The following is a 25,717-nucleotide window of genomic DNA, read 5'->3' as shown; positions in this document are numbered from 1 at the left end:
TTTGCTAGCGGAAAGAAAGTGAACGCAAACGAGGAAGAAAACACAGAACAGAAACTCGAAAAACCCTACTACTACTGACTAGTACACTGGTTGATTAAAAATTAAATGCTATCGTTTCATCTATGAGTAAACACACACACGCACACACACACACACACACAAACACTTAGTGAAAGACAGAACAGAAAACAATAATAATAAGCGCGAAAACTACAAATGAATAAACTCAAAGTTGTCAAACTCAAACCTCCAGCAGACGTGTGCCCGACGTGTGTGTGTGTGTGTTGTGTCCGAATTACAGTGCCGTTTTGCGCCGCTCCGTTCCCTTCTCCCCGCACAGACTGTGCCCATCGTTGTGCAGCTTGGCAGCCGCCTGCTTGCGCACATCGTGCAGAATCTCGATCTCCTCCTTGATGTGGTCCAGCTGCGTTTCGACGTCGCCACGTGGTGCGGTCGGTGCGGAACCGCGCCGTTTGCGCAGCAGCATGTACACGTGGTTGATCGCGTCCAGCAGACAGTTGATGCTCGACTCGTTCTCCACCATGTAGCTTTTGACGACGGTGACCGATTTCTCCCAACGCAGGCCCTCCTCCTTGGCGGCAACGTATTGGGTCTGTGTACGAAAGGCGAATACAAAGGTATGTTAACTTTGGATGGAAAATTTGAAGAAAAAAAAGTTATTAGTCGAGTATAAGCTGAGTCCCTGTTAGCCGTGTTCGCGAGCAAGATACTCAGAAGGATTTTCGGCCCGGTATGTGTAGAGGGACAATAAGCTACCAGGAGGCTGGTCATGTGCTGAAAATGCTACCGGACGATCCAGCCCGTAAAGCTGGTTTAAACCATCCATATGGACAAAGAACTTTGGAAGAGGTAGGTCCAAACTGAGATGACGATGTGATGTGGTGTTGATGCGTTCTCCTGAACCCGCTGAATAATAGATAACCAGGCGACGGCGCTAGGATCGTGAGCGGTATATAGGCCTGAGCCGTATAGGTGGGTAAGTTTAAATATTACGTCGAGGAAAGGCAATTGAAGATTTGTTCGTTGAGTTTGGCCGACAAATTGGTAGATTTTCATCTTGGTTCTGGCCACCCAACGTGATTGTAAAATTTAATTGGAGATTTTAAGGATAGCTTGGTTTGAAAACCCAACTCAATTTGGGCCTTCCACGCCACCTCTGTCCGTGTGACCGGCCTAAAAGGACTTGTGATAAATGCTCTGTACAGTCTCCCAGCTTCGTCCTTCGCGACAGGTGTTTAGAGTGGAAAAGTTTCCTCAGGCTGTAGCATGACCGGTTGGCAGCCAGCACCCTTGCGCGTAACTCAACATCAATGCTGTTGTCGGTGCTGACTTTTGACCCCAGATAGGTAAAATTTTGGACGACTTCGTGCGGTGCGGTCACCTATCTGTACATTTACCCCTGCGTAAATCAGTGTTTGTTAGCAGGGCCGCTGGTGGTGCCACCATCATTTTGGCTTTCACCTCGTCCAATCTCCAACCCGAGGATCTGTGCCGCACGCTCGATCCTTTGATAAGCTTCTGCTACATAGGAGAGCCTCATATGACTTAAAGTCTCTATAAATTAACCAAGCAACCAACCAATGTGTAATACGAAATCGGCTGGCATAAGCCTCTGAGACATGGACTCTGTCATACACTGGAGTGCAAACCCTGGTTCGAAAGGTAGATGTTGTGGGAAGGACAATCTAGGACCCACACTGATATACTAGACAGAAATGGGGAAATTGGTTTGGCAGATGACATGAAAGAACTCCTGCGGAAAGCAAATCCTAACGGGTTAGCTAAGCGCTTTTAAACCTACCAGCAGCTCCGACAGATCATTATTCAAACCGGTGATGATGTGCAGTGCCGTCTTGGTTGCCTTGAACAGATTTTGACGAATTTCCTCTATTTCCTGGATCTTTTGTTGCTCCACTGCGGAAATTTCTACCTGCGCCAGCACTGTAAGGAAGCACAATTTTAGCCACATTTTGCAGACAAACCTGCATAGCATGAGTAACACAACGTACGCAGCGAATCGCAGCGCTGAATAAGATCCTGCATATTGTCGTAGCTCTTCGATTCGGCGATTGTCTGTTCCATAACTTTCTGCAAACAAAAACACACGAGCAAAACTTCAACCAAACGGCATCTTGGCACGTACGCTTTACAGCTGGCATACCTCAAACGGTTCAAAGGTGTTGATCGTTTGCTCGTACTTCATTACGAACTCGTCCAGCTTTTCCAGATCCGTCTCGAGCTGTGCAATCCTTTGTCCGTACTGTTCGTGTTTTTCCTTTTCCCGTTTGACCTGCGGTGTTCCAATCGGTTAGGAGCGTTAAGCGCATGCATCTCATCGAACGCAGTGTAGCAAAGTACCGTATCGAGCGCAGTTTGTTCCTTCATCTCGCAATCTTTAAGGAAATCGTTCAGCTCAACAAATTCGGCCCGCATTCGCTGCAGCAGCTCGGTCGTCTGCTCCAACCGCTTTCGGTTCACCAGCACCTGCCGCTGGGCTTGCTCGCGCATCCGGTGCTGTTCCTTGGTGATTTCCATGTACTCACGATCATTGTGGATGCCCTTCAGCTCGAACCCGTTGCGAGCGACATCCCATCCCGGAACGTTACTGCCGGGGGAGGGGAAAAACAGAACCGAAGATGAGTCACTGCCAGCTGAGCCCACGCAGGATTGGAAACGGCAAACTTACACGTAACACTTGTTGTTCAATTTCGACTCAAAGTAATTTTCTACCGCCTGTTCCGGATTTAGGTCACATTTTCCAAAGACGCCCAGTTTGGTGATTGGCTTTCTGCGTGGCATGATGGCTGCTGCTATAAATGGACAGTTTTAAGTAAAACTCACGAATCCGCGGACGTTGTGGTTCGGACTGGAAATTTTTCCTGTTTGGCGTGATGCAACAAACCAACCATGCTACTACGAGTCGTATCCATGGTTACGGACGAAACGTGACGTTAAAATACGAGAAGCGAGTGAATATGGGAACGAATGTGAAAACAGTGAAGAAGAAGCGGAAACAACACACACACATATGCTCGTTTTGGATAAGTATTTATTAAATGTAATTGTCTATGCTATGAAACTGGAGGAAACTCTGTAGGAAGCCAAAATACAACTAAAGTGTACAAGCCAATGCGCGTTCCTTTCATCTCGATCCTGAACCACCGCCGCCGTTCGTTCTTCTCGTCTAGCCTTCCCTTCTGACCACACTACTAGCGGTTCTGACCGTGCTTGGCTTTGATTTCTTTTTACTCGAAGAATCAACGTGAAAGAAACCACCATACCATCCTATTGCACACTTCTTCTACTGTAATTGTGCGGTGAATGTGATACAGCACCGCCAAGGAAAAAGGTTGCCTAATTGGTGGGGGGTGGTTATGAGTTATTTTTTAACTGTCCGGGGAGTTCGTTTTTCCTTTTGTTTTTTACCAGCATTTACTGGACTCTCGCGACTCGACTTTGTCGTTTTGGATATTTTTTTTAAAGGTTTGCTCCATTTGATCGTACCTGGGGCACACACACACTACCACTTTACGCATATTGTCCACGGAATGAATGGTGGTTGCTGTCGGTCGGTTTCTTTCTTAACGTTGATCCTTCTAAAATGCACAAGGGGATACTATATTAAATATGCTATTAGAGTTTAATAATTGAACGCTCGAAGATATAGAGATATAGAAGTGTGTTGTGTTGTGTACAGGATTGCTCTCATTTGCTTTGCTTCATGCCCTCTCTCTTCGCGGCCAGCAAGCAGAACATTATTTGTAAAGAGTGTTGTTGTTTTATTGTGTGTGTATTTGTTGTTTCCTTCTGCTCTATTCTCTACCCTTTTCCGCCTGTTCCCCCCCATCGGGGAAATTTGGTGCGATGCCGGGCTTCCGGTATCCGGACCGATCTTTCTAATCGTTTTGCAGCGCACGCAACACTGGCCGCACCGGTGCGATACAGGTGAAGGTGGGGTGGAGTAAATATAGGGTGGTAATGTATGTTTAAACGTGTGTTTGGTTTACGTTTTGCTCACTGTTGACGTACTTCAACAGCTCATTCATTTTTTTTTATACAACGTTCTTATCATTTAATACTCGTTTAGAACACACTCTTCAAGCAGAAACGGTGTTTTTTTGTGGAGGAGGAAAAACAAGCAATACACGCGTATAATGTGGCTAAAGATGTGTTTTATCACACACTCACACACCTTGACACACACTTGTTTTTTTTCCAATCGAACCTCAATGTTGGTGTGATTACTCTTTGGTTACATATATCTTTCCAACCTAACCAACGCATTCCAGAAGCATGGCTGGAGAACAGATCGAATCGCCTGATTTGGAATAACTAAAAACTAAGCAATAATTTAGAGTAACCACCATTCTTACGCTATGATATACGATTTCTTTGCGTTTTTTTGTTTGTTTTTGTTCATCATCATGTCTTTATCTTTATCTATCTGTTTCTGAGTGTTTTGGTTATTTGTCTGGTGTGTATTTACGCTAAGGTGGTGACCATATGGGTGTGTTGAATGAATTTGCCCAAGCTATGGTATGCCTAATCCAAGAGCTGAACTTGTTCAGTGCATTTTTTTATCATGCTTTCACTTAAATATCTTTGTTCGCCGATTCCTGACCACACATTGCTTTTGATAGTTTCCCCTTCCTTTTTTAATACTTTGAGTTCGACAAAAGCATTGCAATGAACTGCTCCATTAACTGCTGTACAGCTGCGTTAGGGAAGCGTTAAAGAGAAAAAGCTAAACAAAAAACAAAACAAGCTATCCTTTGTGTTCGATGTAATTTGCTAAGAAGCTTCCTCGGTGTGTACCGTGCACTGGCCCCACCCCCAAACGGTCGTTAAAAACATAAATTAAAACAAATGATTTAAAACTCATGTACACGCTCGGATACATAACTCTATTAACAGGTGGAGAACATTGTGAGTAAATGTCGCTATCGATTATTAACCATACTCTAGCAATATTAATAATAATAGGATAATGCAACAACTGCGCGCACGAATGCACTAAATAAAGAATTAGACAAAAAAAGCAACAACACCACAACACAAAACTAATCACATTCGTTTTCCTTTCCAAAGGAATGTACCGTCCGTCGTCCGTTAAGTAATCTAACTGAAGAGAGAAAATGCTAACAAGAAAGTGTTTTCCATTCCTCAGACCGGGCGCCAATTTCATGCTATGCCCCGTTGTGTGTTTAGGTTGTATGGCACACCATTCACCTTATTATGGATGTTGTAAGATTTCAGAAGCACATTTACCCCCCCCACACACACACACACACACGCACACCCTTTCGGTTAAGTGTGTTGCAGTGAGCGTCTGTGAGAGTGTTGATGATTTGAGAAACAAGATTCGCGCAATCATTAGCCACGTTTCGCTTTCTTAACAGATAACAAATTGAACACGGCTCGTCTATTCCTGCTACACCGTGTACTGCACGGGGTCTGAGGATCACAAGGAAAGCGCCAATACGGTAAACGGTGCATTAGCATTGTATATCGCTGGTTTGCCACTGATTTGCTGCCAACTGCCGCTTTATTCCTTGTTCAGCGAACCGAGGTCGCTGAGGAATGTTTCCGGCGTGAGGATGTGGGACGAACCGATGTACACCTCCCAGTTCTTGACGGCCGCGGTCACCTCGTACGCGCAACGGATCTCCGAGTAGCTGCATCCACCGACGACGAACACAATCAGCCGAGGTACGTTCTTCACCGCCGTCTGTGACTTATCCTTGTGCCAATGGCCGTAACGTGCGCTACTGCTTTTACGGGAGCAAACAAAGAGAAAGTAAACGATCAAGTGACGCAGTGGTGGTGGTCGCCATGGTGACGGTTTGTGCTGTCAATCCACACGAACTACTCACCTGGTCGGTGCATGGAAACCGGCCATCTTCCGGCCCCCAAGGAAGGGGAAGTGACGCTCGTCCAGCTTGTTGTCGATCGCGTCCTCCATGATGTCCTTGATCACTGGGGTCCAGCGGGACATTTGATAGGTGTGTTCGTTGATGCGTTCCTTCCGCGGCACGGTGTACGGTTTCTTGCGGTTACCCTATCATTCAAATAAGATGAAAAAAAACACGATTCGTTACGCATGCCACTACACCACCCCCACCGCCATCACCTACATCCGCAATCACGTTGATGCCCAGATGGGTCAGGTTGTTGATCATTTCGCGCTCCTTCTGGTCGATCTGGGCATGGGTCACCAGCTTGGTGAGGTTCTCCTCCGAGATGCCGTTCTTAATCATCACGTACAGTGCGATAATGCGCACCTTATCGTAGTTGGACACATTCTGATCCAACAGTATCGGTACAATGTTGCGCATGTGATCCTTAATCTTCTCACCCTCGGCGTCGGTGCCCATGGCCAAATCCTGCTCCACCCGGCACAGCTTGTCCACATACCCCTGGTACGCCTTCATACAGTCCTCGGCCAGATGCAGATGGGTCGAGTACTTCGAAAGCTGCTTCTGGTACTGGGGCATTTTTTTGATCATCTGCGACAGATCCTTCATCGACTGCTTTTCGCTTTGCGTCAGCCGCTTCGACTCGGTGAACGATTTCAAGTACTGTGTCACGCTCTGCGACACCACGGCAATATGCTGGTGGCGCAAATCCACCCACAAGTCGTCGTTCTCGTCCAGCAGCACCTCCTTCTCGGCCGCGTTCGGTGACGGTATGAACTTGTACACGTCGTTCACGATCGGCAGCAAATCGTACGCCATCGCCTGCAGCGTCAGCTCGTGGAGCAGCGGTGAAACGCAATCGAAACCGCGATCGAGAATCAGCAGCTGGGAGCGGGCCTTCTCCGGCCCTTCGCCCATCGTCGGTTCGTCGGCCTTGTACGCGTCCAGCTTTTGCTGTACCATTTGGGCCAGTTCCACGTTACCGTCCCACTCGCTGGAAAGGGTAACATAAATCACCATATAAATGAAAATGGCAGAGCGGAGAATGTTTTGATATGCGGTCCAATCATACCTTCGATAACGCACGGACGGATATTCTCCGAGGGTAGCGCACAGGGTGGCAATTTGTTCGGCAATGCGCTCCATGTTGCCGCTGCGGGCTGACGCAAGTGCGGGCGAGTACGCACATTGGAAGGTGACGGGCGAGTCGAGTGAGTAGACCTTTTTTATGAAACGCAGAGCAAAGTGAGTTTTCAGATTTGTCAAGATGAATTATGCAAAAAAATGGTTACTACGATCAAGGCATTATTGTTGGGCTAAATGTGCAGTTGAGAATTACGAGTTAAAAGCATGTACACAACACATTAGTAAATGTAGCGCTAAATTAAGATAGATATTAAACATACAAGCTTAAGCGCTTAACATACGAGCTACATTAAGAACCAGACAAGCAGTATACATTACAATTATTTCTATGAAACGTATAATACAAGTAAAGCAAATGATAAAGGGTGCACAGGACACGATAGAAAAAAGTACAACACCGATTAGTAAATGATCCCAAAAACTCAGGCACACCTGCGACTCGTACGGCAGAAAAGCAATGTTGATTTCCTTCAACGTTTTAATCTTTCTGGATACGACCGATTTACAAATATCGTTGAACAGCTCCTCCGGACAAACTGGAACGGGGTTTAGACACAAAAAAACATGGGGATGGGTTGATGTAATTCGTTTGTTAACCATGGAGACAATTGACGTCGACAAAAGGCGGCATTTAACAAATAGTTTGCACATTCATTCCACTCTCCCTTGTTGCGAGACTGTTAGATTGTTAGTACGATTTGAGGTTTTGCAATGAGTTAGTACAAAACAGAGCAGCCCCTTATACCCTGCCAGTTGAGGTTAGTTCCGAGCTAACCAAGCGCCATAATAGAACAGCTGAACGGAGCTTTTAATATTCACCTGCGCTTCGTACGGAATAAATGCAATGCTCAGCTCTTTGCACGTTTTCATAAACTTCACTACGGTGCCTTTCCCTAGTATATTGAACAATTCTTCGGGCACAGCTGGGATACAGACACACACAAGTGAATCAGAATTCAATTATCACAGGTTTTTATCTTCCCGGTAACGAATGCCATCATAATCAGCACTTCCGGACTGTCAAACATCGTACTCACCTTCGGAAAAGAACACATGAGCCGCCTTGTACGTTGGTTTGGCGGGATTCTCAAAATCCCTCATCAACAAACGAATCGAATCCTCCGAGGGCGTAATCAGATAGACCGCTTCGATTGCTGGCAAAGGTTCGCGCTTCTTGTTGATGTCTTCCACCACTGTGGGGATAGGAGTGAGAGCAAGAGCCAGACGGATTAGCATACGATTACGGTGGTAATGCTTGGGTGATGATGACTTACAGGTGACACCTTCGGCGCTGATTTCGTGCATTTTGGTACATGCCGAAACCATACGCATCGCCAACTTGTCGACAATGAGGATTCTCCATTCCGTGCCAGGTTTGCCGTCCGATTTCGTCTTGCTACGGACAACTTCATTCATAATCTCTGTAAGATGTAAAACAAAAACAAAAAACCATTAATTAGAAAATGATGCCAACGTTGCAGACAGTTAAGAATTTATCAAGTCAAATCTTCAACCAACAACACCTTAACGAAGGTCATGTTTGATATGCAGTATGGTGTAGCTATTCTTTGTCTCACTAGAGACTTGTGTTGAAACATGGTTTAAATTGGCATCGTTCAAACATTTACAAAAAAAAAACGCATCCATTGTTTTGATTGGGGGTGTATGATACAGAGCGTTTCGCACAAGATCCGCGATATGCGGAATATCCATCGGCATTTCGGCACGTACACCGTTCTCGTACATTCTGACATCATATTCTTTTGTTGTTCGGTGGTGCGCACGCCCAATCAAAAAATCAATACCAATGGCAAAAATTTCTGCGTCGTCGTTTTCCCGAAAATAGCCATCCACCGTTCCAGCAACCCACTCTCCTGCTGCGAATTCAGGCTGTTGCTGTAAATAGTTGCACCTCCCCGTACATTATCGCTTTATCGAACTGTACAATTGCATTGCAGGTGCCGAAAAAGAAGCCCATTTCCGTATGGGTATGACTAATTGGAGCCACCCACTGCAATGCACGCACGCACGCAGGCAAAGACCATCTTCACACCTCTTCCGTCATAGAAACGGGAGGGGCGTTCTTCTGCGGTATACACTGCGGATGACGATCGGTGCTCTGCATCGAATCGCCAGTGCAACTTTTCACACCGCAGTTTTTTACGGAACACACCCACATTTCACTGAATTCTTCACCGTCGTGTTATTGTTGGCAGTGAATGTTAACTGAAAACGGCCGATATAATACTCACTTTGGCCAACCAGGAGTTTTAGAGCCATTTTTGCTTGAACAACTTGAACAGCTTCAGCTTTAACTTTACTTTTTCTGAGTAATCGTTCACTGGTGGTGGACGATATGACTCGGAGCAGCGGTTCTTGTCACGATGACATGAATCGATTCGATCCCATCCGAAGCGGGAATGTTATGTTCCGAAGTTGTATTTTTTGCAGCCTTTGTTCGCACGTGGGAAAGTTTACCAAGTTCGAAATAAATATCTTATTTATACTTTTAAATATTTTTATGAAACTATGTGGGCCATTAAAAAACTTTTTAAAACATTACAACAAGCTAATGTGTAAAATTTCGTTCCGTTCCGATGCCCATCACTAGCAGGCTATTGTTTTGAAATGTTGACAACGTGATTCGAAATTTATTTTTGTTGGTAAGCAAACACTTGCGTTGGCCAGCGGGCACGATGCGGGAATCGTTCTTATTATAAGTGCATTATATCATTCTCAGGATTCCCACTTTTGCTTTAGTGATGGAAAAGAAGGGCTAAATAGCAGTGAATTGAAATTACTTCAAGGTATCGTAATTTGTGCAATACCCTCGTGTCGTTTTGTTTTCGTATCAGCTAGAGGAGGTAAGTGCATCTTGCCAAATTATTTTTTTCTGCTCATATTTGTTGTGGATGCATTTTTGGTGCGGATATATTGTCTGGGACGTAATTAGCATTTGCTCTGTTTTTCTTTTTTCTCTTCAGGATGGTATATAATGATTTATCTAATCGGTGATTGAGCATCAGCGTACAGCTGCTCTTTCGTTGACGGAGGCAAAACGTAACTTCGCTTTCATAATGGTACGTATTTCAGCGAATTTCTCTAGATTGCCAGTAAAACTGTTTGCTGTTTAATTGTAGATAAAAATCGCTTCGACTCGCTTTTTCTCCGCGAGCAGCACCCTCTGTGGGTCGTCAACGAAGGCAGCCAAAGTGCTCAACAAGCTAATGAATGGCAGCTCGACAAAGAAGAAACGATACTACGACGAAACGAATGACCGTGGTCCGAAGCTAATGCCGACCAAATCTCTTGCCAGCAGCAATCGCCAGGGCAAGGAATCGAACCGCCGCATAGCGGTACTGAACAAGCTGTTCATGAAGAATATCACCGACCTCATGGCTACCGGATCGTTCGCCAGCGATCTGTACGGATACGGTATACAGATCTCGCGTGTACGAGTGGCTCCTGATTTTCGTGAAGCGAGTATCTACTGGTTCTCAACCAACCTGAACAAGGACGTAAAAATCGATGGCATCCTGAGGCCGCTCTCTTCTCGCTTGCGCCACGAACTTTCGCAGCTACGGCTGATGGGTGAGGTGCCGCAGCTAACGTTCGTTCAGGACAAGCGATACTATGTGGAGAGCTTGTTGAACAGTTTGCTGAAGCAGGCAGATTACGGGGAGGACGGAGTGGCGGACGAACAAGAGCAGCTGGATCTGCAGCAGGGATGTGAAGAGCAACGTTTGCGCGAACCCGACATGAAACACGACATACTCGGTCTGGATCATGCTCAGATCATGAATCGAATCCGCCAGTCCGTCGATAAAACCAACAAAGCGTGGAAAGTGCATCAAGAAAGCACAGAAGAAGCGCGATGAAGCTGCGGCTGCTACTGCCCCTGCTCCACTTGAGACGACAAGTTTGCAATCCAACGAAAAGGGCAAATGATTTCTTTCGCTTTGTAATATCCACCCGATGATGGGATGATAGTGACATTTAGGCCAAAATGTTTGAATAAAAGTTTGTTATGGGTAGTTTATTTCACATTCTTTGCTTTCTTTTTCCCGGAGGATAGTGTGCCTGATACATACCTAAGACCACAGCCACAGCTCACGAGAATCGGGGACACAGGCAAACTAGAAGAAAGAAAGATAAAACCTTCTGTTACTAACTACACAACACGAATCTCACATTCGTAGCGGATGGGTTTTATGTGGTTCTCAGTAAGTGCGGTTGGAATCATTGATATCATTCCCGAAAGATGGTATATAAGCATAAGCTCATCATTCGAAACCCGTTAAATAAACTTAAAGCTGATGCAATAACTTACCTTTTGCTGGAAACATCCGGCGGTGTTTCCGTCAACTGTACCTATAACGGCCTCGAATGCTGAAAAGATACAAGAGACGAGATTCTGAATATAACCGTATTTGATTTCACTGTTTATAACATGGATGTCTCGTTTTTTGTTCAGCAAGTGCATTTGGAATCATAGATATCATTCCCGAAAGATGATTACTAACAAGTTCATCATTGGCAAATGTTTCACATGCTTCAAATTCGGCTAATAGTTACCTTGTTTCATCGGGATGGGAAGTTTCAAGTTGCCAAGATGCCGTCCTCTTCGTGTTGGTGCGTGGAAAGCTAAATTATCGCCGGAAAGAAATGCTTGAAACTAATTTACGATTTTTTGGAAAGTGAATTGAACAATGGAAAAGAAGAGCAGCTAGTTTTCGAAATGAAAGTTTATTCCTATGTCACGCCTTTTTGTACACAATACCCAGTCCACACACCACCACTACACGCACTGTAATAATGATGCATAATTGTTGGATTTGTTTGTAGCCCTGAAACGTTAAAAGAGAGGAAGATCATTGTTAGACCACTGTGTTGATTAGTTTGAGGTGTACAAGATTCAGCAAAACTGTCTCAGTGCGTTACACATGTAAAATCATTGAATAATCATTCGAAAGATGGTGATGTATTATTCATCAGTAAAAAGAATAAAAATGCCATTGGGTAGCGGCGGCAATACAACTTACCTATATCTCCATGATATAGCATAACAGCATTGAATGTGACGCAGTAATAAACTGGAAAGAGAGATAATCGTGGTGAACAATAGTTTATGTTCGCGTAGAGCACACGCGAGAAGGTAATCAATTCTTGGAACGAAATATCAGTTAAAACGCGTCTTCCTAATCAAGATTATTCATCCGAAAGATGGTTTACTTATTTATCATCATTTTCAACAGAGCCAAGCAGCGAGAAGTAAAGCTTCCTAGCGTTAATGCGATACGAACCACTGTATATCATGATTCTATTCATCACAATGCCTCTAGCACGGTTAACTTACCTTTTACTCGAAAAGACCGAAGCCCAAGTCGTCGTCCTCGGATTCCGATTCTTCCTTCTTCTCCTCTGCAAAGAAATTAACGCGTACCAATGCGGTTACATTTAGAGCTCAGCACTTGCACATCCGGCAACAATGCCCACGCAGCGTGGTCCGGTGCGTTAGGGAGATCACTTACCCTTCTTCTCGGCAGCCGGGGCAGCAGCAGCACCGGCACCACCAGCGGCAGCAGGAGCAGCAGCAGCCGCGCCACCACCAGCCGGCATCGAGGACAGCTTCTCGCGTCCGGAAGCAATCAATTCCTCGATCGACTTGCCCTTCAGCTCGTTCACCACCTTGGTGACGCGGGTCGAATCGGCCTCAATACCGACCGAACTGAGGATCTTCTCGATGTCCGAGTTGGATGGGGCGGCGTTGCCTCCCAGGACAGCCAGCAGGTATGCAGCTACGTAACGCATTTTTGCAAAACTAAAACACAATAAAATTGTTACTACACGGTTCTAACTCGCGGCCGGCTTCCTTCCCGACCGGAAAAACAAAGTTTCCGTACTTACTTTTAAGTCAGATCGACACGAAACGTGAGCAGCAAATGAAATACACGTCTAATCGACTCAAGCAGTTTACAAAAAGAGGAAGCGTGAGGCTTGTCGGAAGTGCCAGGTGACAGTCGCTGTCAAGCTACGACATGAGTGCCATCTAGCGGAAAAAGAGTATTCTACTTCGAATGGGCGAAATTTTATATTACTCCTTTTAATTGAGACAGCTGCTCATTTCATTCATCATTTAGCTGATTTCTGTTTCTATTAGAATTAAGCTGTATTTTTGCGGTTTGTATCGATTGAGTCCAAACAACTTTGGATTTCCCTATCATCTACAACACGCTGACTAGCAGATATAAACGTATGGCATGCTCACCAGTTGTCATTCTAAATTTAGCATCCTTGGCGATTTGTTGTTATTTACAAATGAATCGTATGGGCACGGCCTAGGTCATTCCGGGTCGACTCCCTTCCGTAGACAATGTCGAAGGATGCAGTGCTGACCATTCCAAACGTTTGGAAGCCTGAGCGTAAGTTATTCGAACTCTCAGCTGTTTCATACCGGCTAGCTAATTACATAGGTTTGCATTTGCAGTGTATAAAATACAGCTCGATGCTCCGACTCCCAAGCCTGTGCTATGTGAGCGGGACGACATCATGGGACCAACCCGGTACGGCAAGGAGTACCACGGCACGATGGACCACAAAGAGTGTGAGCAAATGTTGAAAGATCAACCGGACGGTAGCTACCTGATACGCCGTAGCCCGGGTGCCGATAACTACTACACACTCAGTCTACGGTTCGGGCAGACGACGAAGCATTTCAAGATATTTTACTCACCTGAAAAGGGTCACTACCTGCGGGAGAACTTTAAAAAGTTTGAAACCATCCAGGAGATGGTAGCGGACGGGCTGGTGGATTTCTATATGCGCCTGCACGCAGCCCCAATTCTCAAGGAAATGATGAGTCAGACCAAGAAGTGCTACGAACAGAGTCCGTACATGACGCTTCATCGGCGCAAGCTACGTTCGCTGTGTAGCGAGCTGTGTAAACCAACGAAGCTGCCCATGGTTCAAGATAGTCTGGAGACGGCTGACACCGAAATAGCAGACGAGCGGGACAGCGGCGAAAAGGAGGCGGATCGGGTTTCGTACGAAAAGTCGGACCCATACGATAACGCTTATCCAGAGTACGAGAAGCAGCATGCGTTCAAAACGCATACGTTCAAGGGTTTGAATTGGTGCGAATTTTGTGCCAACTTTCTGTGGGGTTTTACGTCGCAAGGGGTCAAATGTGATGGTGTGTATACAACTGATCATAGATTATTTCGCAAGACAATTGAATTGAATAATTTTACTCGCTGTTTTTGCTTTTAGATTGTGGTTTCATGGCTCACTTCAAGTGTTCCGAGCTGGTGCCGGCAAAGTGTGTACCAGACCTGAAGCGGCTGCGCGGAATATTTGGCGTTGATCTTACCACACTGGTAACGGCACACAAGTGCCGCATTCCGTTTATCGTCAAAAAGTGTGTCGAAGAGGTGGAAAACCATGGCATGCTGCAGGAAGGTATCTACCGGATATCGGGCTTTGCAGACGAAATAGAGGCGCTCAAGATGGCACTGGACAAAGATGGCGAGAAGGCGGACGTGTCCGGACAGGTGTATAGCAATATCAATGTGATTGCCGGCGTGCTGAAGCTCTACTTGCGGCTGCTTCCCGTTCCACTGATAACGTTTCAATCATTCCCCCTATTTATGGAATCCATGCGTAAGTCATCGCGTCAATAACACGCGTTTCGTCGCGATTCAAGCCATGATCTTGTTCTTGTTTTGCAGGAGAAAAATCCATCGGCGAACAAGTGATAGCGTTGCGAAACGCCGTTAAAGCATTACCGCCCGCTCATCTGCACTGTTTGAAGTACATCCTGGAACACTTGAACCGCATCGCTTCCCATCACACGATCAACAAGATGAATGAACACAATTTGGCTACCGTGTTTGCGCCAACATTGATCGCCACACCGCAGCACATGACCGATCTGTCCCAGGAGATCGGTATGCTGGCCGCCCTCATCAGCCACTGTCACGCGATATTTTTGTAATGTAAGCTTACCGCCGCTATAGGATGAGCGGAACCAAAAATAATCTTTCTTTTTAAATCTATAATCATGCACTATCGGTAAGTGTGTGCATACAGAACGAACGCTCTCTTTTCGTCCGGCATCCTGGAGATGGCTGAACAGCATTAGCTTCCTTATACTGTGTGTGTTCTGGTTTCAACATAATTAACGATTCCTTACATATAGGTTACATTATGTTTGCGGATGTGTTTATGCTTTTAACACTATAACGACAATCAACTTCCGCTTATTCTGATTATACCCGCTGATCTGCCTTTTCATTGAATCCGTTTTCTGTTCAACAGACAAAAATATCTTTCGGTATTAGATTTGTTTACAAATTTAAATATATTTAGCCTTTAGCAATGATTTAACTTAATCGTAACTGTATCAATTAACTTTAATGTGCGTAAACATGTATTGAAAAATAAAATGATACACTCTTGAACAAATTTAAGCAAACCTAAACTGAGTTCCAGTAACTTCAACGAGCGTATAGAAAAGGACACGTTTAGATATTGTTTGAATCAACGAGTTGCCGAAGGTAGAATTGCTTCAAGTGGTGTAATTGCAAGCCGTTATAAAGTCAATGACAGTGTAACCTTTCGAACAGACCTTCAATTTTCCTACAGTTTCCCGCCCGCCCACGTGCTCCCATGATGTGGTTATTGCTCGCCTTAAAAATGTGTAAAGACATGAGCACTCACGTGCAATGGTTTGTTGGGGTAACTGTAGTCAAGCCAGCATTATAATGTCGTATTTTATAATTTTCTAACAAAAGAGAGTCCATTGTTGCCCTCTTGTCTGAAAATCGATCGTAATTTGCAGCTCCATTGGTTTTACATGTGTGATCTGCCCTCTCGCAGCTGAGCACAAACGGGGGCGTGAAGCTTAGCTTAAAAAGCAAGCTGTTTTTTTTTCTCAAATCGAAAATACATTCCATTTCGTTTCACGCGTGCGAATGTTTTGTTTGGCGTTAGGTTTTATCGTTTGTTTGATTTTTTTCGTTTCGTTTCGCCAGTTTCACTTACCGCCTCCTTCAGAAACGCTGATCTTGTTTCCGCAAATGGAGCCACGATCCACTCGAACAGGCCGGTTGGTGATGATGTGTCGTGGAATCAACATATGCCTCGCCGCTTAACCTCGGCCAAGGTTGTCCGGAACGCGCACAGCAAATCTGCCAGCTTGCGTTAGAACCCGCGATATCTTCTCAGAACCATCGTGGTCGTTGGTCGAGTTTGTTAGTCAACGATCGCCACCCCATCGTCCCAGTTCTGTGCGGGGGTTGATCATTTGCTACCCCCACCGTTCAACCGAGTTCAAATGTGGCCACCGCTTACCGGGCTGACATGGGCATGCCAGCTCAGTGTGGTAGTGTGGTGTCGTTTAATTGTTTTCGGTTGTTGACGATTTGCATGCGGATCGCAACGCGAGTGACAAGAAGCGATGCTGTGGAGCGGTAGTATCCTCCCCAAGATACTACCACGAAACAAGCGATGACCACCCGGTTTGGTAGTCGTAGTGCGAGGCCGATTTTTATATATACCTCCACTATGGGTGGACCTCGATCAGTTGGTTGACAATCGTTAATCGAACCGATCGAACGCTGAAGTGTGTAGTCCACCGTCGCGCTGTGGGCGAACCTCTGGTGTAAATTGTGTGTTTTTTGTTAATCGTAGCGTGTTCGTAAAACAATCGTTGCTGTGGACGATTATTGTGCAGCTAGCGCGCTTCAACACAGGTCGTTCACAATGGTACGTTGCGATTGGTGCTTTGAATTGCATTATTTAAGGATCGGTGTGAACAATCAATTGAATCCCCTGTAGTGAGGAACACGTGTTACAGTATGCGGGAAGAATTTGTGGTGAATGGGTGATTACGGCACAGACTAAACGGATGAATTGAGTTAAAGAAGCAAAGAAATGGTAGGCCAAGACCTGCCAAGGACATTGTGCCAAACATGAAGTACTGTGGTAATCTTTAGGGACGAAAGTGCCCAGTGACTTAAGAGAGACAGTTTTTGCCAACGTTTTGAATATTTAGGCGTGCAGTACGAGCCGCGTGTAAAAGTGAACTATTCTCCACCATTCCAGCATCCGGCGGTACCATTCCGGCTACAGTCGGCGAGTCCTTCCCCGGTGGTCCGGTTGCTGCTGGCGTTGCTGGTGTTCGGAAACGTTTGGCTCGCCGCCGTAGGTACGCAACGGACCGTCTATCGGGCTGGTGACGAAATCGTGACGATAACGCGCACAAAAGTCGACCCGTCCACGGCGACGTCCCCGGTCTACTCGTACTATACGTACACGGCCGCGAATCCACAGCCCGAAATCGTGTACTACACGAACGCGCAAGGGATCACGACCAGGCAGTATCAGACCACCTCCTCCGGATCGGTGGTGGCCGGCAATCGCCGCATTGCCTACGATGACGGAACTGCGACGGAAGGCATTGGAATTGTTTTTTTCTTCTTTCTTCTCTTTCTCACTACTTCTCATCCCATCCTGTCCAACAATGCTTCTCTTAAATCACAATTTAAATTATCCTAGAGCACCTTCATAACACTTGAGTGACGCATGCTGTAATGTTTGCCACATTCGGATTTCGCGGATGGTGACGAATACGGGTAAAGGGACACACAGCTTCGATCGAAGCCAGCACATAAGCTCACGAGATCGGTCGCAAATTTGTGCTACTTTTCAAAACGCATGTTGCGCAACTGACACATTTGGATCTCCTTTTCCAAAGCACGATTGTGCTCAACCAAATTTAAAAAAAATAGTAATAGTACAAAATGGCAAACGCACCCTAGCTTACTAAAAATCCCGTTCGACAACGGTCGAATGTTGGTGATCGTCAACGCAGAATAATAAGTCCAGCAGGTTTCGCGCTTCTACTACGATCATCTTAGTCACTGAGTTACTTCGATTGCTCTATTGCTCTAACCTACTTACCTAATGACCTCAAACGCACCTCAACACACCGCCGGGAAAGTGATTGAAACTTTCAGATTTTCTAGTGTGCTGTGTATTCATCTCCGTAGAAGTAGCTTGTTACCGTAGTGGCTCTGTGTACGATCGTTTGCTTCGAAACGATTGTGTAATAACAACGGTCCTCTTTCTTCCACTCCCCGCGCACGATCGTTTCTGTCTCACCTTATAGGGCAAGGATGTTCGCGCAATCCGTGCGGTGTAGGCGCCACGTGTCAGGAGACGGCCGGTGGACGCCCCGTTTGTTCCTGCCCCGCCGGCTACAGTGGCAATCCGCTGGTTCAGTGCCGTCGGGCCGAATGCCTCGATCATTCGGAATGTCGGGGTGATCAGGCCTGCCGTAACGGGAACTGCGTCAATCCGTGTGCGGGCGTATGCGGAATCAATGCCAACTGTGAAGTAAGCGCATGTGACCGGGACAAGGGCTGTTACGCATTCGGAGCTCAATGTACTCAATGCCTCTTTGGTTTGCTCTCCTGTTTTTTTTTGTGTGCAGGTACGGAACCACGTGCCAGTGTGCAGCTGTCCCCGGGGCCGAACGGGAGATCCGTTCAGTAGCTGCCGTTTGCAGGACCCCGGTAAGTGAACGCGGACCAACCATCCCGACCTACGCAGCCACTCGGTACGGAAGTGGAGCGCGAATGGGAGATGTTTAACTGCCACCACATTATTCACCGACTCGACTCGATCACTGCGCGATGATCTACATTAACGGACAGCACGGCCGCATCTAAAAGCTTTGCGCGGTTGGATTTTGCTTCTCCGGTATGCCACACCTACGCCGGGGCGCGTGCGTCCGGGTATTCTCGCGCCATGTGGAGCCAACTTGCTTACCTTGACTTTGAACGAACGCACACACAATGTGTTTGTGTTTCAATTACCCCGTACGCTACAATGAAGCAACGGGCACGGAAACAAAAATGTTTGCCAGCTGGAGGCGGCTACGGGGCACTTAATCAACACATCAGCTCTGGCGGGCTGGGAGCGCTTTCGAGCTGAATGCGTGATGAACGTAGTAAATTCGTGCTGTAGCGCTTCCCCGAACGCAATTGTAGGGTATGAACTTTATTGGGACTTTATTGAGAGTTTTGTATCTTTTGTTGAGGAATTTTACAGTTTTATTGGCCTAACGTATGTGGCGTTCGATGGCGTTCATTTCGGCATAATGATTTTCGAAATGGCAGTTGAGGGCACGTGGGTGAGCCGGACGGACCCCCGGACTAGTCGGTGTCATTTAGCAAAAAAAAAACCTTTCCGAAATATACGTCCTTCAGCACAATAGCGTATTGTTTGAGGAGATATTTGAATATTTCTCTGTCCAGGTGGTAGAATCCTACGCACTTAAACGATGCGGTCCTGGGTTTGATTTAAGATTACTAAACAGTAAATTTCGCAGGCATCACACACATCTGCAAAACACAGCTAGAAGGTTGTTGGATCCAAATAAGGACATGCCATTACTGTGTGTGAATATGTATGTTGAATTATGTCCGGTAATTATTTTCCTGGGACTGCGGTGAGCAATTAACTGCCTTACATGGCGATTGCGTAGCTCATTTCGATGAGATGTAATTTTCTACCAAGTAAATGGTAGTACCGTCATTTGTGTGTCTGTTTCGGTTTAGTAGGTTGTTAACCGTTCCCTTCTCCGTATTGTCATCCATGGTGGTAGAGGAGCTGTGCCGTCCTAGCCCGTGCGGATCGAACACCAAGTGTGACGTGATCAACGGTGTCCCGACCTGTTCCTGTTTGCCGGGATACATCGTAAGTTAGCACTGGCGCTCTTCCAAATACTCCGTTTTAATACCCATTCCCTCAGGGTTCTCCCCTGTCTGGCTGTCGGCATGAGTGTGAGTCGGATGTGGAGTGTAGCTCCAACCAGTACTGCAGCCAGTTCAAGTGCGTCAACGGATGCAACCAGTGCGGCAAGGGTGCGACCTGTGCCCGGGTGACGAACCATCGGGCTGTCTGCGAATGTCCCAAGGGATACATCGGTAGTCCGTTCGCCGAATGCCGACCAGAATGCTTCGGCGATCGTGACTGTCCCGCCGGTCGTCCGGCCTGTATCTATGGCATTTGCAAAAATCCCTGCGAAGGTGCGTGCGGTGTGAATGCGGACTGTAATCTGCGCGGTTTGACACCGGTGTGTAGCTGTCCGCGGGATATGACCGGCGATCCGTTTATCAGCTGCCGTCCGTTCACGAAGGAGGATCTGTGCAGTCCGAACCCATGTGGAACGAATGCGGTGTGTACGCCCGGATACGATCGTAGCAATCAGGAACGGCCGGTATGCACCTGTCCACCCGGTTACACCGGAAACGCTCTGACTAGCTGTGTGCGGGTAAGTACGACGGATTGCTGTTGAAGCAGGCAAGGTTGCTGATGTGATCTTTCCTTTCGCAGGGTGAATGCCAAAGTGATGGAGAGTGTGCCGATCATAAGGCTTGCATCGCGTACCAGTGTGTGGATCCTTGCGTTGGGCAGTGTGGCGTTGGTAAGCTAGCAAAAACCGGCAAATCGAGAACCGTGCTCAGTATCTAACGATTCTGTTACTCATTACAGGTGCCCAATGCCAAGCGAAGCGCCATCTCGCCGTCTGTACCTGCCCGGCGGGAACACAGGGTGATGCGCTCGTATCGTGCCGTACCGCTCGGAACTATCCGGTTGCCCGCTATAACAAGAAGCGCAATGCAGTTCCCTAATGTGCCCTTGTTCGAAGCTATACGTACATCTTAAACCATTAAATCGATACACTGGAAGCCGCCATCACAAACACCTCAACTAGTCGTCGTGAAGAAGCGATCGAATGCTTCATCCTTAACTTATTGAATCTTTTCACGTGCTTTTCTCTGCACTCGATAGCTTAACTGCTTGCGAATAGGTTAGGTGGTAACGGCCGATAGCGAGACAGACGATCGGCGAACGATAATCAGTAACAAACAGTGCGATGGAACCGTTTGAAACGCATCCAAATTAAAAATGTCTTCGACTTTTCTTTTGTAATCCTACATGATTTAAATAAAACAAAACACCATTTTCTAAGAGATGTTTCATTTTCAAATTAAGTATCGGATTTCATTGGTGCGGAACTGGCAATGCCGGCTATGTACGGTATGCAATGGAAAGCAGGAAAGACAATAGATTCCCACGATTCCACCATCCCAGCCGGGATGATGTTGATTATGATGAATTCCGATATTATTCATCGCACTGAAGTACGATCTTTATCACACTGCGCCTGCAAGTAATGTGCGGGCCTTGTGGAGTGTCGAAATCCGTACGATGTCACGTGTTTCGTTATGGAAATATTTATATATGAACAATGTGCGTAAAACGATCGTTTAGAACATTTTACCAGGAGGCCTATTTGAAACGGGTGGTTCTATTTCTAACAGGTCAACGAATTTTCTCCCACTCACTGGACGGGTATCCGAGGTCGCTTCATGCTCCAGGCGTACATTAATTAGTCAAAACGTTTGCATCACGCACGCCATAAACAATTGCCATTGATGTGTGTATGCAATAGTTCCGTGAGAAACCGATTTTTACCCCGGTTTTCCCGATTCGATCTCGCGTCCACAGGTCCAGCTTTGTGAAGGTTGTGATGGGTTTAATATAGAATTGCGTCCAGTGCACTGTAATCAGTATACCGTTGCGGGTTACACCGACTAGACACGGTTGTGCAACATCCTCGATACGGATCCAAGCTAGGCTCAAGTGTGCAATGGTAAGGATGATTTGTGCTTCAATATACAAAACGAGCAGAGGTGATGAATGTGAAAACAATTTTCGTGACAGAAATGCTCGTTACTAGTGAAACTGTAATCAAAACTACGGACTGTTTTTTGTGATGTGAAGTTATGCTTCCAGTTCTGTAGCTGTAACATTTGTGAAAAATCGGCTAAATTAAAAAAAATCACAACAAGTGCTACGTGACTCATTCAATATTCCGCCGCTGTTTGCTGCTGAACAAACTGAATCGATGTGAAAATATTTGTTTTTGATATTTAAATGTTTGTATTTCCTTTTACTTTGGTTCTAGTTCAAGTTGGCAGTTATTTGCGTCGTGGTGGCGATTCTTAGTCACAGCCATGGTGAGTAAACGGAACAAAGCCATTCCTCGTGGTGTAAAGTAATACCTTCCCTCCAACTGCCAACCGCAGCCCAATGTCCCGATAATCCGTGCGGTGTGCAAGCCTCGTGCCGATTGAACACGGCCGGCGTTCCGGTGTGTTCGTGTCCGTTCGGTTATTTGGGCGATCCGTTCAAAGAATGCATCCGGCCCGAGTGCGTAAGCGATGGCGATTGTACCGAGTTCCAGGGATGTCGCAAGGGCAACTGTGTTGATCCGTGTATTTACAGCTGCGGTGAGAATGCGGCCTGCACGGTAAGCTTCCATACTTCGCCTGGGCAAAGGGATGTTCAGAAACGGACAGCATATTTATGTGATCGAATTACTTTTCTTCCCCACCAACAGACCAAACATCACGTTCCGGTTTGTTACTGCCCCGAAGGTTTGACTGGCAGTCCGTTCGAGCGATGTGATCCTTTGTAATTGCAATAACGCAGATCATGTGTGAATTAAAACTAAATACAAACAAACAAACAAAAAAAAAGAGAGAGAGAGAGAGACTTTTGTGTTCTGTGTTGTGTTTAGTTTCGATTTTTATACATTTTTTCGATTCGAAGCTTTGATTTTTGTTTCTGGTGTACACCCCCCCCCCCCCCCCCATTCGTTGCAGCAGCAATCGCGGTTCGGTTGTTTTCATTAAATATAGGATTAATCAAGAAAAATCATAAAGAGAGGCGTTTTACAATTATCAAAATAATAATAATTATTATTACTGTTACACATTACGCTTATAAGGGTTTTTGCTGGAGAGAACGATGAGAAATGTGTTGCTTCTTGGATGCCTATTTGCCGGCAGCTGGTTGGTTTGGTGGTGGGTTTTCTTTTTGTTTTTTTTTACTCTCTTGTTGTCGAGATTGGTAAGGGATTGGGAGGTATTGCAACAAAATAACCCACAACGTGTCGCGTGTGGAATGGTGCGCTTTTGGTTCTTTGCTCAACTCAACGCGGACAAAAGTCAGTGCGCTCACCGAGAACGCAGCCAGCCTTTTCCAGTCTCTTAGGTTCAATACTATCGAGGCCAATCAATATCATGTACGGTGCCATCCGGTAGACAACCGCAACCACCACCGCTATTCACCCTGTGGCGGTGGTGTGCCACTAAAATGCTTTTGGAATCGATCCTAATCATTCTCTAGTTGTTGTTGTTTTTTTGCGCGCATTACTACCCGCGAACAGCTACGATAAAACGCACGAGCTTTCCTCACTCGCTTTCTAAAAATTTTCGCTGGCGGCAAATTGTTTGAGGCGGTAGTAGCTGCAGTGATTATGTTACAGAAACGGAAAGAAAGTAACCGATCCTACGCCCTCCCCCCCATTCCCCCCACACCCGATGGGATGTCACAGCGCAAATAAGCCAAAGAAAGGACGCCTCGCAATCGATCGCACCACCATTAGCAGCATTTGTTCTTCTTTTTGTGAGTACCCTTTTTCAGCTGTACCGTATCGTTGCTCGTTTCCGATTGCTGCTGTTTCTGCGTTTGCTTCTTGTGCCTCAGTACCTGCTCGGTGATGGCGAGGAACATTTCCTCCACGTTGATGTTATCTTTGGCGGATGTTTCGAACAGCTTGATCTCCATCTGGTTGGCGAAACGCTCCGCATCTTCCGTGGTAACTACCTTGCGCGTTGGGTCGTCATTTTTGTTGCCAACTAAAATAGTGCGGAAAAAGGGCGGGCAAGTAGTCGTAGTAGTGCACTGTACCACATCACATCACACAACCGGGAAGTTTCATTTGCTTACCTAGTACTTTATTGACTATGTCACAGTTAGATTCGATCTCCTGCAGCCAACGTTTCACGTTTCCGAAAGATTCGCCATTGGTCACGTCGTACACCACGATGACGCCGTGTGTACCCCGGTAATAGCTGCAGCGCGGGTGCGTAAGATAAGGGGCAGCAACAACAAAAAAAGGTTCCAACATCATGTTAATACGCTCCATTTAGCATGCTCTTTATGACGCAATCTGCGATCTCGTTCTTTGCTTACGTATTGGTGATCGTCCTAAACCGCTCCTGTCCGGCCGTGTCCCAGATTTGCAGCTTCACCCGTTCGCCGTTAATCACAACTGTGCGTATCTTGAAATCCACCCCAATGGTCGTGATATAGCTTCCGGAGAATGTATTGTCGGAGAAGCGTATCAGCAGCGACGATTTGCCTACGCCTGAAGCGGACGAGAAATGTGAGCAAAATGGGGGTGTTTGGCCAAAGGGATTAAAATTCCCGGGGTGCCAAGAAGTTAACTATGGTTAGTAGCCGGGCATAATGTAGATCTCAAGGAACAGCACAATCGTCCCTTTAAAAATTGTACCATGTGCTTTTCGGGACGGAATAAATGTTTTATCACACCGTGGAAGTTTATCAGCGGAGATGGGTTGTATGGCTAGCGAGATTTGGCAACCTAATTTACTCAATTCCGAAAGAAGAAACCAAACAGAAGCATAGTAGAAGCAGCAGTAGGGCAGCATATAAATAAATAATACACCCAACAATTGCTGATAAGCATTTTCCACAACTGTAGCGGCACATAAATATACGCACAACACACCGACACACACATGCATAATTCCTTAGACTCAGTTAGTCACCGCCCAGGCCCCAAGATGCGGCCCAGCTCGAGCTCGGGGATATGTATCTCGGATTGAAGAACTTGAACCGAGGAACCGAGCAGACTGCACAACGGTTTACGCACGTTCCGACAAAAAAAAAGTAAAACACGAGACAGCTTTCTTTGTTTATGATGATAGAAGAAGACAATGAAAACGCTTGCCTTGAGCAGAAGACTTATTCTGCCGGAGGGGATGTTGTTGTAAGCGGCAACATCATCTGACAACATTCGCCTATCGACTCCCTGGCCCCTCCCTTCCTGGCACCGTGCCCCACCTGTTCTTCGCACTCGAAAACGGCCTCACAAAAGTTCACTTACCACTGTCGCCAATAATAAGCAATTTAAACAAATGATCATACTCTCGGGCCATTATCGGACCACTTCCTTAACTGCACCGCGCACAACTTCCACACGCACAACCTCCTCTCGCCTTCCCTGGACGTAAATGCTGGAACTGGGCGCTCGGTTCCTTCCTTCGCTCGTTGCACTCCTCCGCTCACAGCAGCTAGCTAATCGGTGTTTTCTATCGATCAGCAACAACCCAACACAACGCAAAACATATCATCCGGGAAGCAAGATGCTGCCGGACCACGGATAGCGCACGCACAGACACACCGGGATTGCGGCGGAACGAAAAGGAAAACACAAGAAAAACGGATTTTACGAGCAGGAAACACAAAAAAACGGCGAGACAGCAATCACATCATAAGACAATTTTGTCACAATTATGATTCCTTTCCCACACACACACGCACGTACGTTCCAGTGTAGCGCGTTCTGTCAAGGGGCAGCTCTGACAGCCAAGGTTCATACAGCAACTGGATCGAAGGTGTACATTGTTGATATGATTTGTAAACATGCAAGCCTATTGTTTTTATCTTTTACATCGCTGTGTAAGCAG

General features: G+C 46.3%; 8 protein-coding genes across 15 annotated transcripts; 4 read left to right on the top strand and 4 right to left on the bottom strand.

The window, feature by feature from the left end:
* Nucleotides 1-8: 8 nt before the first annotated feature.
* LOC118506854 lies at nt 9-2,942 on the bottom strand. The gene is made up of 6 exons (XM_036044583.1): nt 2,708-2,942; nt 2,380-2,626; nt 2,183-2,311; nt 2,031-2,109; nt 1,823-1,962; nt 9-613 (listed from the first exon to the last, which is right to left on the bottom strand). Exons 1-6 carry the CDS (start codon nt 2,818-2,820, stop codon nt 296-298), a joined length of 1,026 nt encoding a protein of 341 aa, XP_035900476.1. The 5' UTR covers nt 2,821-2,942; the 3' UTR covers nt 9-295.
* A 111-nt stretch (nt 2,943-3,053) lies between these two features.
* LOC118506846 (protein ROP) lies at nt 3,054-9,474 on the bottom strand. Of its 5 annotated transcripts, none has more exons than XM_036044571.1 (8): nt 9,335-9,439; nt 8,357-8,503; nt 8,120-8,275; nt 7,902-8,005; nt 7,009-7,157; nt 6,156-6,930; nt 5,895-6,079; nt 3,054-5,792 (listed from the first exon to the last, which is right to left on the bottom strand). In XM_036044571.1, the coding sequence occupies exons 1-8, from the start codon at nt 9,360-9,362 to the stop codon at nt 5,567-5,569; spliced, it is 1,770 nt and encodes a 589-aa protein (XP_035900464.1). In that variant the 5' UTR covers nt 9,363-9,439; the 3' UTR covers nt 3,054-5,566. The 5 variants fall into 5 exon arrangements, with proteins under 5 accessions (XP_035900464.1, XP_035900466.1, XP_035900467.1 ...); XM_036044573.1 differs by lacking the exon at nt 7,902-8,005 and adding an exon at nt 7,515-7,618 and having other exon boundaries at nt 3,057-5,792; XM_036044574.1 differs by having other exon boundaries at nt 3,057-5,789; nt 9,335-9,434.
* Nucleotides 9,475-9,738: 264 nt separating this feature from the next.
* On the top strand, nt 9,739-11,121 carry LOC118506856 (putative ribosome-binding factor A, mitochondrial). The gene is made up of 3 exons (XM_036044586.1): nt 9,739-9,946; nt 10,067-10,162; nt 10,223-11,121. Exons 2-3 carry the CDS (start codon nt 10,160-10,162, stop codon nt 10,958-10,960), a joined length of 741 nt encoding a protein of 246 aa, XP_035900479.1. The 5' UTR covers nt 9,739-9,946; nt 10,067-10,159; the 3' UTR covers nt 10,961-11,121.
* LOC118506860 (60S acidic ribosomal protein P2) lies at nt 11,090-13,142 on the bottom strand. Of its 3 annotated transcripts, XR_004905563.1 has the most exons (7): nt 12,990-13,064; nt 12,614-12,903; nt 12,439-12,503; nt 12,125-12,175; nt 11,658-11,929; nt 11,413-11,471; nt 11,090-11,218 (listed from the first exon to the last, which is right to left on the bottom strand). XR_004905563.1 is itself a non-coding variant. In XM_036044590.1 (4 exons), exons 2-3 carry the CDS (start codon nt 12,891-12,893, stop codon nt 12,442-12,444), a joined length of 342 nt encoding a protein of 113 aa, XP_035900483.1. In that variant the 5' UTR covers nt 12,894-12,903; nt 12,990-13,142; the 3' UTR covers nt 12,124-12,175; nt 12,439-12,441. The 3 variants fall into 3 exon arrangements, 1 of the variants encoding a protein (XP_035900483.1); XR_004905562.1 differs by lacking the exons at nt 11,090-11,218; nt 11,413-11,471 and having other exon boundaries at nt 11,810-11,929; nt 12,990-13,142; XM_036044590.1 differs by lacking the exons at nt 11,090-11,218; nt 11,413-11,471; nt 11,658-11,929 and having other exon boundaries at nt 12,124-12,175; nt 12,990-13,142.
* A 214-nt stretch (nt 13,143-13,356) lies between these two features.
* LOC118506848 (beta-chimaerin) lies at nt 13,357-15,599 on the top strand. Its single transcript, XM_036044578.1, has 5 exons — nt 13,357-13,504; nt 13,570-14,274; nt 14,352-14,741; nt 14,810-15,076; nt 15,158-15,599. Exons 1-4 carry the CDS (start codon nt 13,456-13,458, stop codon nt 15,073-15,075), a joined length of 1,410 nt encoding a protein of 469 aa, XP_035900471.1. The 5' UTR covers nt 13,357-13,455; the 3' UTR covers nt 15,076; nt 15,158-15,599.
* Nucleotides 15,600-16,310: 711 nt separating this feature from the next.
* Nucleotides 16,311-21,124, top strand: LOC118506847 (neurogenic locus notch homolog protein 3-like). Of its 2 annotated transcripts, none has more exons than XM_036044577.1 (8): nt 16,311-16,847; nt 17,187-17,289; nt 18,253-18,479; nt 18,577-18,658; nt 19,753-19,844; nt 19,900-20,421; nt 20,484-20,574; nt 20,643-21,124. In XM_036044577.1, exons 1-8 carry the CDS (start codon nt 16,845-16,847, stop codon nt 20,780-20,782), a joined length of 1,260 nt encoding a protein of 419 aa, XP_035900470.1. In that variant the 5' UTR covers nt 16,311-16,844; the 3' UTR covers nt 20,783-21,124. The 2 variants fall into 2 exon arrangements, with proteins under 2 accessions (XP_035900470.1, XP_035900469.1); XM_036044576.1 differs by having other exon boundaries at nt 16,655-16,847; nt 17,187-17,538.
* A 158-nt stretch (nt 21,125-21,282) lies between these two features.
* On the top strand, nt 21,283-22,712 carry LOC118506859 (delta-like protein D). Its single transcript, XM_036044589.1, has 4 exons — nt 21,283-21,807; nt 22,123-22,174; nt 22,244-22,467; nt 22,558-22,712. The coding sequence occupies exons 1-4, from the start codon at nt 21,805-21,807 to the stop codon at nt 22,633-22,635; spliced, it is 357 nt and encodes a 118-aa protein (XP_035900482.1). The 5' UTR covers nt 21,283-21,804; the 3' UTR covers nt 22,636-22,712.
* A 177-nt stretch (nt 22,713-22,889) lies between these two features.
* On the bottom strand, nt 22,890-25,631 carry LOC118506857 (ras-related protein Rab-35-like). Its single transcript, XM_036044587.1, has 4 exons — nt 25,135-25,631; nt 24,198-24,372; nt 23,952-24,076; nt 22,890-23,860 (listed from the first exon to the last, which is right to left on the bottom strand). The coding sequence occupies exons 1-4, from the start codon at nt 25,184-25,186 to the stop codon at nt 23,604-23,606; spliced, it is 609 nt and encodes a 202-aa protein (XP_035900480.1). The 5' UTR covers nt 25,187-25,631; the 3' UTR covers nt 22,890-23,603.
* Nucleotides 25,632-25,717: the final 86 nt, after the last annotated feature.

The sequence above is a fragment of the Anopheles stephensi genome, chromosome 2 (assembly GCF_013141755.1).
Source record: "Anopheles stephensi strain Indian chromosome 2, UCI_ANSTEP_V1.0, whole genome shotgun sequence".
Taxonomy (NCBI): domain Eukaryota; kingdom Metazoa; phylum Arthropoda; class Insecta; order Diptera; family Culicidae; genus Anopheles; species Anopheles stephensi.
Note: the sequence above shows the minus strand (reverse complement) of the source record. Positions and strands in the feature narration are given on the sequence as shown.

Bases quoted from the DNA above. Each gene is read 5' to 3' on its own strand.
- LOC118506854 (XM_036044583.1), bottom strand. From the start codon at position 2,820: ATGCCACGCAGAAAGCCAATCACCAAACTGGGCGTCTTTGGAAAATGT. The intron at 1,963-2,030 runs GTACGTTGTGTT...GCTTCCTTACAG, and splicing joins TCAGCGCTGCGATTCGCTGC to TGCTGGCGCAGGTAGAAATT. The intron at 614-1,822 runs GTAGGTTTAAAA...TTTCGTACACAG, and splicing joins ATGATCTGTCGGAGCTGCTG to ACCCAATACGTTGCCGCCAA.
- LOC118506846 (XM_036044570.1), bottom strand. From the start codon at position 9,362: ATGGCTCTAAAACTCCTGGTTGGCCAAA. The intron at 7,619-8,119 runs GTGAGTACGATG...ACCCCGTTCCAG, and splicing joins TCATGTGTTCTTTTCCGAAG to TTTGTCCGGAGGAGCTGTTC. The intron at 5,790-5,894 runs GTGAGTAGTTCG...CCGTAAAAGCAG, and splicing joins GGTTTCCATGCACCGACCAG to TAGCGCACGTTACGGCCATT.
- LOC118506860 (XM_036044590.1), bottom strand. From the start codon at position 12,893: ATGCGTTACGTAGCTGCATACCTGCTGGCTGTCCTGGGAGGCAACGCC. The intron at 12,504-12,613 runs GTAAGTGATCTC...ATTTCTTTGCAG, and splicing joins CCCGGCTGCCGAGAAGAAGG to AGGAGAAGAAGGAAGAATCG.
- LOC118506848 (XM_036044578.1), top strand. From the start codon at position 13,456: ATGTCGAAGGATGCAGTGCTGACCATTCCAAACGTTTGGAAGCCTGAG. The intron at 14,275-14,351 runs GTGTGTATACAA...TTTTGCTTTTAG, and splicing joins GCAAGGGGTCAAATGTGATG to ATTGTGGTTTCATGGCTCAC. The intron at 14,742-14,809 runs GTAAGTCATCGC...CTTGTTTTGCAG, and splicing joins CCTATTTATGGAATCCATGC to GAGAAAAATCCATCGGCGAA.
- LOC118506847 (XM_036044576.1), top strand. The intron at 19,845-19,899 runs GTAAGTTAGCAC...CCATTCCCTCAG, and splicing joins CCTGTTTGCCGGGATACATC to GGTTCTCCCCTGTCTGGCTG. The intron at 20,422-20,483 runs GTAAGTACGACG...TTCCTTTCGCAG, and splicing joins CTCTGACTAGCTGTGTGCGG to GGTGAATGCCAAAGTGATGG.
- LOC118506859 (XM_036044589.1), top strand. The intron at 22,175-22,243 runs GTGAGTAAACGG...TGCCAACCGCAG, and splicing joins GATTCTTAGTCACAGCCATG to CCCAATGTCCCGATAATCCG. The intron at 22,468-22,557 runs GTAAGCTTCCAT...CCCCACCAACAG, and splicing joins GTGAGAATGCGGCCTGCACG to ACCAAACATCACGTTCCGGT.
- LOC118506857 (XM_036044587.1), bottom strand. From the start codon at position 25,186: ATGGCCCGAGAGTATGATCATTTGTTTAAATTGCTTATTATTGGCGAC. The intron at 24,373-25,134 runs GTAAGTGAACTT...CGTCCGCTTCAG, and splicing joins GCTTATTATTGGCGACAGTG to GCGTAGGCAAATCGTCGCTG. The intron at 23,861-23,951 runs GTAAGCAAATGA...GCACTATTTTAG, and splicing joins CATAGTCAATAAAGTACTAG to TTGGCAACAAAAATGACGAC.